General features: G+C 50.6%; 3 protein-coding genes across 3 annotated transcripts; 2 read left to right on the top strand and 1 right to left on the bottom strand.

The window, feature by feature from the left end:
- Window positions 1-2,226: 2,226 nt before the first annotated feature.
- Window positions 2,227-3,601, top strand: J4E84_007882 (uncharacterized protein; the record flags this gene model as incomplete). The annotated part of the gene is made up of 2 exons (XM_049390460.1): window positions 2,227-2,235; window positions 2,327-3,601. 2 exons carry the CDS (start codon window positions 2,227-2,229, stop codon window positions 3,599-3,601), a joined length of 1,284 nt encoding a protein of 427 aa, XP_049241920.1.
- Window positions 3,602-4,005: 404 nt separating this feature from the next.
- Window positions 4,006-5,025, bottom strand: J4E84_007883 (uncharacterized protein; the record flags this gene model as incomplete). The annotated part of the gene is made up of 1 exon (XM_049390461.1): window positions 4,006-5,025. One exon carries the CDS (start codon window positions 5,023-5,025, stop codon window positions 4,006-4,008), a length of 1,020 nt encoding a protein of 339 aa, XP_049241921.1.
- Window positions 5,026-8,797: 3,772 nt separating this feature from the next.
- Window positions 8,798-9,559, top strand: J4E84_007884 (uncharacterized protein; the record flags this gene model as incomplete). The annotated part of the gene is made up of 1 exon (XM_049390462.1): window positions 8,798-9,559. One exon carries the CDS (start codon window positions 8,798-8,800, stop codon window positions 9,557-9,559), a length of 762 nt encoding a protein of 253 aa, XP_049241922.1.
- Window positions 9,560-11,725: the final 2,166 nt, after the last annotated feature.

Raw genomic sequence — 11,725 nt, forward strand, 5'->3', positions numbered from 1 at the left:
AGGCACCTTACCAGACTAACCTTTAGCTAGTGTCGTATTCTCGTCTTGGACGTCCAGTCTCGACATGGTAGAGAGAGCGCTTCGGTGTGATCCAAATCAAGTCATTCAATCCGTCCGAATTGATGGCAAGGTTACGCCAAAGAACCGCAGTATCGCTACACGACAGCTTCAAGATGATCCTGGTATTCGCGTCATACTCATCACCATCGCCTGTGGTGCCTGTGGGTAAGCTTACAAAGACAATACGCGCTAAACACGAAGATGTTCTAACAAGCGTATCAGTCTTGACCTAACAGCGGCATCTACCGTTCACCTTCTCGAGCCTCAGTGGAACCCTTCTCTCGAAGACCAAGCACTTGCTCGCGTTCACCGGCTTGGGCAGACTCGTCCTGTGACTACTATGCGCTATGTCATGGAAGGCTCGTTCGAAGAGGTACGTACTCATGCCTTAGTAACTCTGGAAACATGAACTAATGCCTACATCAATAGCACATTCTCAAAGTTCAAGATCGCAAAAAGCTCCTCGCTACGACCCTACTATCGAATGGCTCTTCGCTCGAGGTAAGCAACGCGCATGCAAAGACCTGCATTTTCGGTTCCAGACACTGACGGGACTTCCCTAGAATTTGCGACAATTGCTGCACGAAAGTAGGGGCGGTTGACAGACTTGATGGGACGCAAGACCATCAAGGCTAAATACGATATTTTGTTGTTATCACTCATTCCTGAGTATCAGTTCCTCATGACTGTGATCTCTCGTTCGAGCGCACATTCGTGCATGCGACGATTATGTACTGCTGAAGTCGTGACTGAGTCCCAGCTCGCTCTGCGTCATCGCGCACAAGTTCGGCATTACACTGCCGCGAGCTTTTATTCGAAACCATATGTAGGTACCGGGGACTACTTCTTTAACGGCCCATCGACCCTCTGGCTCGCGATGATAAAAGGCCCTTCTGAATGGTCTTGCGGCTCCATCCTTGCAGGCGGCTGGTGTTGATCTAGGTGGCCCGTGCGTATCACGTTTTGACGCGTCGGCGCGTCACCCTCCTTCCATCGCCAGCATAGGAAGACTCTGCGAGCACCACTACATTCCCCATCACCAGCAACACCCGCACATCACCACCGTAGATGCCTTCCATCACACGCGGCAGAGGACTGTTAATGTTCGCACAGTTTGCTTGCTGCTACATGGCGACGATGGCAGCCACCCAGGTCCTCGTCCAATTCGCCGGTGCCTTGGAGACGAGGCTGCTGCGCGAATGACAACACTGCAAAGGGTCAGCCTTTTCAATTAGCGACGTGGCCTCTAAGTGAAAGGGTGAAAGCTATGCCATCATGCCATGGGCGAGGGTTGGTATCTCTCCCTTTGCTGCACAGACCGTGCGTGGCATTTCCTAGGTTGGCTTAGCGTATGTGCCCCGCACAAAAGCACGCAACAAGGTCTCCATCTCGGCACCACTCCCCGCAGCCTTGAGAGCAGCTTGATACAACCTGTTCATGCTCAAGTAACAATGCCTGGCGATGTTCAACTCGTACTCCCGCGCCGCGATCCGACAATTGAAAGATGGTATCAACGGAGGAGAGCTGTGCGTGCCATGCCAGATAGCTCTAGAAGAAAACGAGCGTACGGGCTTCGCTAGCATTGGTACGTCAGCCTGGCTGAACAATGGCTTCAGAGAATACGATGAATACCAGCATCTCACCGAGCCTATTCTCTATTGCGACTGTTGCCGTCATGTTCTCCGCACTGGAGAGTTCCAGAGACAACAAGGAAGAGATCAAAGTCCATCGGTTGATGCGCAGAAGTATCCTGGAGATTTCAACGGGCTAACAACGTGTGTGTTTCTACATGATGACGATCTGGATCCGCAGGAGTGTGAGGCGGCCTTGAAGGAATTCAAGGTTCACAAATCAGATTACAGTCGGACAGTAAGACATCACTGGGCGGATGTGGAGTTGATCAAGAGTTGGCTTGGTGACTGCGAAAAAGATCACGGCCATACCTGCAATAAACACCAGACGACAGTTACTGATACTGGGCCGCTTTTACTTCTGGATGTTATCCATGATTCTCTCGCTGTTGGGAACTTCAAGGATCGGTATTTCGCCTTGACTTACGTTTGGGGCGCTTCGAAACAGTTCCTGACCCTGATGGAGAATTACGACCAGTTGCGCCAGCCCGGAACTCTCTCCAAGCAGCCTTTGACCCGAACCATCAGGGACGCAATGACCTTTGTCAAGAGCCTGGGTGAGCGATACTTATGGGTTGATACAATGGTAGGCAAATTCAGCATGATCAATTTGGGCCTCCACTTACGAAACTCAGTGCATCATCCAAGATGACGCTGCCAACAAAGCGAGCGCCCTCGCCCAGATGTGCGCAATTTACAGCTGCGCTATGGCCACGATAGTGGCTCTAAACGGAGACTCCGCCGACGCCGGCCTACCCGGCATTCCGCCTACGGCCCGCAACACCACCGCAACCTTCGTCACCCCTGGACTACACATGGTGGAGCGATCATCGCTAGAGAACATGTTGGCTAATCACACCTACGATGGTGTAGACGTCGACTGTATTTACAACACGCGCGCCTGGACATTCCAGGAACGACTACTATCGAACCGAAGCATATACTTCCTCGGTGAACAGGTATACTTTCACTGCAAGAAGCAACTCCTCTGCGAAGACAGATATATCAGCGATGACACCAGTTTCTATACACTGGACAAGATGCGCACGACTAGCGTAGAACTCAAATCGAGAACTACTCGTGCTGGCACATATAGTCCACTGGACGAGTTTCGTTGGTACGAAGAGATCGTCGCAGAATATTCGGCAAAGAGAATGGGATACCCGGACGATGTCATCAACGCTTTCACCGGAATTCAAACTATGCTAGCTCGTATGTTCGATTGGCCGTTTGTCGGCGGCCTCCCGACTCCCCTTCTGGATCTCGCATTACTTTGGACTCCTGTTACCACCATCGAGCGAAGATTGACTGCCTCACAGCAGCCAAGCTGGAGCTGGTCGGGCTGGATCGGGCGAGTCCGGTACGTAGACCTCGTGCGCCCAGGGCATAGGCCGATAAGCTCGTTGTTCAAGCCGCTCGCCAAACATCAGCTCGCCATGCCAGCTACGATTGTGTTCGAGTGTATGAGCGTCCCTCTTAAAGCGTTCGAACTCACCAAGGTTCCGAAAGGACTTTTTGACCCATTCCAGAGCACATCTAGCCCCATCACTGAAGACTCATACTACGTCTTCGACAGCAATAAACGTCGCTGCGGCATGCTCATAGGCCTTCCGCAAGAACATGCGCTGTCCATCGCCAGTGGAGACCTGAAGCTCCTCGCGCTTTCGGCTTGGAAGTCGAACAATAGTCTCACAAAGAACGGGCCAGTCATCTCTTATCTCTCGGATAATGGATATTTCTCAGACGAAGAGGTGTACGATCAAGCTTTCCGCGATGCAGAGTGGTGTACTTACAACGTCATGCTCGTGCGCTCGGCAGGCGACGCGTATGAGAGGGTTGCGGTGGGACAGATGCACGTAGACGCGTGGCATGGAGCGGGTGAGACGTGGGGAAGGTTCGCGGTGAAATGATAATATGGCGATACAGTAGCAACGCACAACTATAACTCAGAGCATGAACAGTGGCAACATGATACACATCCCTCGAAAAGCTCAAGAAGCGTATATTTCCCGGTGCCTATATGTACTGTTCAATCATTGGGTAGGCACGTCGCACGTTGTGCAATTGTCTTGCGGCATCTCGCCAAACCAGCTCGCCTTTTGGGGTGTTGCCAAAGCCTTCGGCATAATAAGGTCTGCGATCAAGAAGGCAGTACCCTGTTCAGTCGGTGGACGCCACTATTCTGAGAACGCAACCTTCCTCAGATGGATCCTCGAGTATGCCGTGTCGCAGTCTGGTTGCATAGGTATGCTAAGCATTATCTGACTTGGCCTCGACGTCTCATGTCCTCCTTTTGATAATAAGCGGGTTGATATCACCGTTGTTTCTCCAGCACGTCGATTTGCGCGAGGATCACATCCTTGCACCATGGGAGCGGATTTGTCCTGGCGCTGTGCACATTCTTAAGGTACTGCTCTGTTGAGAGCCCGTCGGTGCATATAGCAGGGATCATGCCATGTCTGGCGACGTGTGTAGCGAACAAGAGGCGTGATGTTCGGCCGTTGCCATCTGGGAATGGGTGGACGCTGACGTAGTACAGAGTGTCCCATACACCCTTTATCAGAGGATGTATGTCTTCTTGGTCGTGCGCAGCAAACTTCGACCACCGCTCCAGATTCGCTTCCACTTCGCCTGGATAGGGGAATATGGCCTTTGGGTTCGACTGAACCTGGACTGGCATGTGGCGGATTAAGCCAGCCTTGAACGGCATTTGCATGCCCCGAAACAGTATCCTTGATATCATCCGTATGTCCTCTAGGAGGTTCTCCGGGGTTGATGCTCGCTCGATATAGGTACTCGATAGTACAGCCTGTAGTGCAACACTGTTGTTGCGCAGTTCGAGATACTCTATCTCCTTGGACTCCTCGCCGTTGTCGAGTTTTATCAACTCGCTCGAGGATGGAAGCCGCAAATTCATCGCGTTGAGCAACGCGCTTCCACCGTCTTTTTGCAACTGTATGGCCGCTTCGACCTTCTTTGCGGTCGCTAACGATAGACTGTTGTATTCTATGGCGCAGCTTCTCCAAGAAAAATTAGCAAGTACGTTACTACAAAACATTGTAGCATCTTGCAAGATCTTTGATGGTGATGTGTTCTCAGCTCTTGGCTGGAAATCCTTTCGCAGCGTATCTAAGTATGCAAGCTCTCGACGCATTTGGTGTTGCGCATCTCTCCAGGGTGCTGCATTTCGTATCTGGTAGATCTTGTCCCATACTGTTCCGGAACGGGCTAGCGTATTCCACTCCGGTCCATCTTCAAGAAGACCGTCGAATTGCGCATAATGCTTTCTGAGGAGGGTGTTTCGCGCGCGGATGATTTCTTTCGTCCACTTCATGTTGTTTGCGTTGCTGATTTTCTGTTTGTGTTGACGTTCTGAAGTTTGGTGCAGGTTAACAGAATCTTTTCGGAGGTTTCGGGTTGCTAGTAGCTGCACTTCTATGGTACTTGCCCCTACTTCCATGGTACTCTCTCTGACTTCCATAGTACTTGCACCCACTCAACCATAGCATAGCAGCGGCGAAGGTCCCAAATCCAGCATCACTCGAACTCGCCATACCATTGTAGTATCTTACAATATCGTTGATGGTGATTAGTCCTCAGCACTTAGCTGGAACTTTCTCCGGAATCGTCCAAATGTGCGAGCTCTCATGTTGTGCACGTCATCCTAGGAAAAAGCTAAACAGGTCTGCAGCCTACATTAACGTAGAAACCTACAAAGTAGGTGGCCTAACGTTGATGTAGGCTCTAGGCCTGCTCAGTCTTTTCCTTGTATAAGGTGTGTGGATCTTTGTAGGGTGATGCATTTCTCCCACAGCCTGCATTAGAGGAAATCATCTGAGCCAGCCCGCGCGCACAGATTGTAATAGGCCAGTACAAGACGCCGACCTTCGTTGTTCATGGCACGAGCGATGACTCGATCCCCTGGGAGCAGTCGCAGGGGACGTGCGAGGCGCTCGTAATGAAAGGTGTGTCATCGGGCCTTGCTATCGTCGAGGGTGCGCCGCAAATCTGCGACCTCAGTAGCAGTCCCGAATCGGAAGGGTGGAAGGCTATGTTGAAAGGCTATGTTGAAAGGCTATGGTTTTCTTTCTGCCGCGATAGACCATTCCACTTCTGCTGCTGCCGGGTGTCCCATCTGATCGAGTTTTTTCGGTTGCGATAGCCCTCGTTCGAGAGGCCTTCAACGTAGAGGGTGTAGTGCGAATTCGGAACTCATGGGTGGCTTATTCGCGATGGATCATGGCCAATGACGTCTACAATCGAATTAGCTCGGTGCTTTAGGTGGAAAAGCACAACATCGAGGGATCCAGTGTAGTGACTCAATATCATCCCAGCAGAACACGCTGGATGGGATCATCATCGTACCTGCTAATCTGTGATTGCTTAAGCGGCCAGCACCTGAATCTAGTTGATAGGACAGCCCGGTATCAAGGATAATTCTGACAGTAAGGAAGTGCGCAAGTGATTGTCGATGCTGGCAGTATGGGTATATGCGAGGCTGTTGCTGTTGGAGTGTGAGCAGGCCATCTCCTCCAAGGCCCCTGGAGAAGCGCGGGGCTGGGCAGGGTCCAATTATGCGCTAACTACATGTGCTTGACGCCCGCGTCATTGTCCCCTGCTATACACACCGTGTGCCGCAAAAGCACTGCGCCCACCAGAACTCGAATAATCCAGCTAATCTGAAGTAGGCGGCGCCGACATTTGGTCATCTACACGTTGCCACGTTCGCTTGCGTGCTGCTCCTTCTCTTTGCACATCGAAATCGCTGCCAGCCGACTCTTTTCCGTCGCACAGTGTTGCGAAAACTTTTCGAACCCAATAAAACCATTTGCTTCCTTCCGCATTCGCCCGCCTGTCGCATAGTGGAATGAAGGACAGGCCACGAACAATTTGCGATGGCAGGTTCAAGGCACTGTAGCCTGTGGTGGGCTTCTGGCGCGACATGCACGTGTCGCATTTAAGGGGTACCCACTCAAGTGGGAACGCATTCCGCAATACTTTTGATCGACACCGACACATGGCATGACGGTCTCTTTACTCAGGAACGGCAGATCGGATCGAATGATATGGTAGTAATAGAGAGTACAATCGCAGCGCTGACATGCATCTCACTGACAGGGATGGTGGGGCCGAATCATTGGCAGGCCCCCTAATCAGCCGGATTACCTGCTGTGCCACTCGATCTGATACTAGATTCAGCGTTAAGAGAACCTCTGCAAGCCGTCCTGAAATTTCTCCCCCTACCTTAGCAGCTATCTTCGAAGCGACCGGAGATATCAATCTACCGTGAACAATGCACCCGTATACGGACTCCTCGTCCCAGGAGACCGCCGTGAGCGGACGTCAACTCGAACCAAATGAGCCTCATGAACCATATGAGACCGCAACGAGATCGCGAACTGAGTCCATTGGCTCATGCTTCAACGTGAGCCCAGTGCTTCGATCAAGTTTTGACCCAGTCTCGACTCCCACTCCATCTCCATTTTCAGACGCAGCCTTGGAATCGTTGGAAGCACCTGCTTCTTCAGAACAAACTAGAAGTTCCATCAGGCACTCGCCTGGCTCTCTGCTCGGTAAACGCCCCAGGTGGAAACCGACATGGATAACGCCTGTCACGATACTAGGCTTCTACTTTATATGTAAGTATGATATGTAGTGTTGAAAGTCAGCTTGTTCCACGATACTAACAGCGTCTAATCAGCTTTCATCAGTGCAGCAACGCACTACTGCTTCTTCGCATACCTCGACGGTCGTATTATATTCTCAGGCTCTATGCCCTCCGCAAAGACCACGACAGTCCCACAAGCCTACGCTACTACGGTATCGCTAGTGTTAGTCACCGCGTTTCGTGCTGCACTTGTAGCGAGCATTACAACATGCTATACACAATACCTTTGGGCGACTTTCAGGAAGCGTGCTCTCAAGGTACTATTCTCCCCAGTCTAGCTAGCGAGCCGAAGCTTACAATATGCAGATCAGCCTAATCGAAGATCTTTTCCAAATGCAAACAAATCCGCTGCGCCTTCTCAACTACCACTTGTACTTCAAAACGCCAATACTTGTCGGCGTAGCTATGTTTTGCTGGCTTGTACCTATTGCAATGTTATATCCTCCGGGCACTCTAGTCGTCGGACTACAACTTTCCTCAATCGGTCAAAGCTTCAATGTGTCCGTCTTTCACCATAGGAATCTCCAAGACATTACGGACGGCAATCTTATAGTCCCAATAGCTTGTCCGTGTGATTGTGGGGAACTACGTACATGCTACGGATGTAATCCGCCGTTCCCGGAAGCGGTACAGAATCCGTCGTTGCTACAAGATTGTTATCCGACACGATAGTTAGTCCATCTCGTTCCAACCAAACCACAGCGTTGCCAAGGTCATATTTGGTATATACTAACTTATCTATAGCATGAGCGCTACTATGGATCATATCATACGCTCAAACTTAATTGCGGGCGAGATGTCGAGGATGAGGCAAGCAAGCAGAGAGAATACATCGTATGAACTCAATTTTCTGGGAACCACACTAGATTGCGAGACTAAGAATCGCTCCCTGGAAAGCACAATCTTGCAACTAAGCCCCAGCAATTGGATTCTGAATCGTCCGGGGGATATCTGGCAGATAGAATATCCCGAGTCCAGCTGCGAGTTGAGAAACTACGAGAGGTTAGACGTTTTCCCTGGGAATACATCGATCACCTACCGGGTCGGCCACTATGAAGAAAAGCCACAGTACTGGCCATGTTTGGACAAAGACACATGGAAGCCCATACGTGATCACTCGCTAGATACATATGCACAGGTCGTCGACTTCCCGGACTCTGGCATACATATTGTTGTACCTACAACCGAAACAGTGTGTCAGCCAAGGATAGCGAGATATCACGTCACCATCTCACACGTTGGCGGAGCACAACACATCTCTTATGTGATTGGAGACGAAACATCTCTACCGGCATATGCGATACGTTTTGGCGACTTCAACGGAAGTTTTGAGCAATGGTCACAGCTTTCCGACGCTATATCAATTTACCAGAGCTTTGCCTCGAATCTCAATCAGCCTGGAACAAGGGTCATTATAAGCAATTTTGAGTATCCCAACATGTCGAACGAGACGAAACCTTACACGACTGGAAATGGTACTGTCGTGGAAACATGCGTGCTTGAAGCCGAAGGTTCGTCAGCGGGGGACACTGGTGTATCAGATGCGATCTGGGACCTCGGTGTTTTCGAGCAACGACTGCATGATATCGATCTGAGTTATGACTGCCCGGCATTCGACCCTGACATGGCCAACGAGCTCCTCATCAACACCACAATCTCAGCACTAGCCCTAAACCAACGCTTCGACATCGTCAACGGAACAGAGACCCGTACTTTCAACATCTACCGCTTCGAGAACAAACTCGCCTTCTTCCTACCATATGGCCTCTCACTTGCACTCGCCATACCAATCCTAGCGCTAGGACTCGTAGCTCTCTACGTCCAAAACCACGGCGTCTCGGCTATCAATGGAGGTTTCATGCAGCTTCTTATGACGACTACTGGACGCGGTTCACTCGAAGCGGTGGTTATGAGAGGCTCGGGTACGCTGGGCGGATACGAGAATGTTTCGGAGGAGCTGCGTGGGATGGAAGTTAGGTTTGGAGAACTCGTTGAAGTTAGTGGGGATGAGGTTAAGGAGACTGATACGCTTCTGAGTGGGCATAATGGGCTTGTCGATGCGCAGAATGATAATGGTTCGCAGTCAGGTGTGCAGACTGCGTCTGGAACGGAGCGGTTGGAGGACAGTGTTTCTGTGGTGCGAAGGGCTGGCTTTGGTACGGTTGATGAAGTGATACCGTTTAGGAACGATGCGGAATAGTAGTTGGGAGTCTTCCGGTGTTCTGTAGACTACATCAGTATCAGAATCGAAGTTAGCAAAACCTTGACGCAAGGTAGGCGTCTAGCTTGTGTGCTTCGATTGTTTTCTAAGGGTAGATGTCTAGTCTTTCTCTTGTATGGTGTGATAATTTCAGCGAAAGATCCTGGATTAACGCGTTGCTCTTCTTGTGTATGCACAAGCGGAATGCTATGTTACCAGTTCCCAAGATCGTGCGATCCGCACACGCGTTTTCGAAAAGATAGCCAGGGGCGGACATCTGACCATTGATGTACCCTGCATCAAGCGCTTCACTAATGTCAGTACCATAGCTTAGCCCCTACTCGTATACTCACCGACAAGGAGGCGTTTTTGCCAGCAGGATGATTGGCGCCATGACCGTAGCCTGCATGCCATTTCGGGGCTCAAAGCGGGGTAAAGTCCTCAGCTGAAAGTGCTACCACTTTCTTAAGCATGTTGATGTGCGCGTAATCTTCAGCCTTGCCACTCGGATGCGCAGGGGGGTGCGCCCAAGTGCTATCATAGATCGTCTGGAAGCCCATCATCGAGAAGGGATGTTGTTTTGTTCGAGGAGAACGCTTTCGAGCCCTTATTGTCTCCTATGCAGACCGTTCGAGTCAATACTGGATCGCGGACTGTGGCGTCGTGTGCTTGCGCCCTGTTCGAGAGATCGGTGTGAATCTCAGCCTTGTCGGCGTGGGGTTACCCGCCAAGGACGCCCGCAGCTGAACTCGTTTGAGAGGTATAAGAAACTGCAGCGTGCTGCGCTGAGTCCAAAACTTCCAAAGTTGCAACATCTTCTTTCAGCCTTGTGCAGAACTCTTATCAGGTCACTACCTAAAGCTTACGAGAGTTCGCCATGAATTCAACCAATGATGAGTGCCCCATCAATGTTCCGGGGCTCTGGCACAATGGCGACTGCTCTCTACTCTGCCGGCCGGCCGAGTGGTACGACATCTTGGTCTTCGTCCTCGGAAACTATCTTGCGCACGTTGCCACAGTAGCGTCTCCACCAGGCGTCAGCACCGTCGATCAAGTTCTCAATCTGATCGAAGCGCTGATTTTCCCTCTTTCTGGTCTTGGCCTTGGCCTCGAGGCTATCTTCAGCTGGGCGATATTTGCTACGACTCCCTTGAGAACAGCAGCACGAGCTGGCGCGCTTTTGATGGTCGTCAAAACGAATCAAGCCGAGGAAGATGCGACTGGGCTTTCAGATATACGAAACATTGATACTGAAGTCATTCAAGACCGGAAGGTACAGGACCAGGTCGACGTTGAACAGAACACGATTGCAGCTCCACCAAAACAGAGGACGATTCGATATCCACAGAAGCATATACATCCACGTCATCTGTGGAGGGGTTTCAAAGTCCACGGCAGCCTTTGTTTACCTGAAGGCTTCGAGCTCAGACGTGTTCCATACTATACAGAATTTGAAGAGGATGAAGAGGAGTCCAGGTCCAAGCGCAAAGACAACAACCAGATGTCGAAATGGTACGACTTTTTGTTCGTATTCAGCAAAAGGTACAAGACAACAAACGAAGTCGCCTGCAGTTACAACGGGGCCAAAGCGATTGTCTCGATCGTTCAAATCCTTTTCGGTATTCATACATTGTACAGGACAAGAGGCAACCAGGTTGAGCAATTTGGCTATGCAGCCTATGGGCTCACCGTGATACAATACGCTTTAATGAGTTTCGTCAATCTTTTGGGGAATATAGTGCGGCCAGACTATGCATCCACTTACATCGTTGGGTCGAATTGTTCAGACGACTTGCAAGAAAAACACAACTGTGCATTGGTTACTATCGGACGGATCAAAGAGCACAGTTACCAGGTGGAGAAACACGAAGCGAGGCAATCGAACTTGAACAAGGTTTGTGCTTTGAGCATCTACCCAGGAATTGGCATCCATATGCTAGTGGTTGGCCTCATGACGAACTTCACCAAGGGCCAAAGCACATTAGCGCAACGAGTCTGGATTATGTGCTGGCTTGTTCTCGGCGCGTTTTATGGAATCGGCGTTATGGCAGTAAGACGGATACCGTTCGATACTACACGGGATATACCTAGATTGGTCTTGAGCGACGACGACCAACCACCTCAGACTGTTCAGACCAGCTATGTTAGCTTCAAAGATCGTATGTT

This window comes from Alternaria hordeiaustralica (assembly GCF_023758085.1).
Source record: "Alternaria hordeiaustralica strain BMP 2776 chromosome Unknown scaffold_18, whole genome shotgun sequence".
In the NCBI taxonomy this organism is placed as follows: Eukaryota; Fungi; Ascomycota; class Dothideomycetes; order Pleosporales; family Pleosporaceae; genus Alternaria; species Alternaria hordeiaustralica.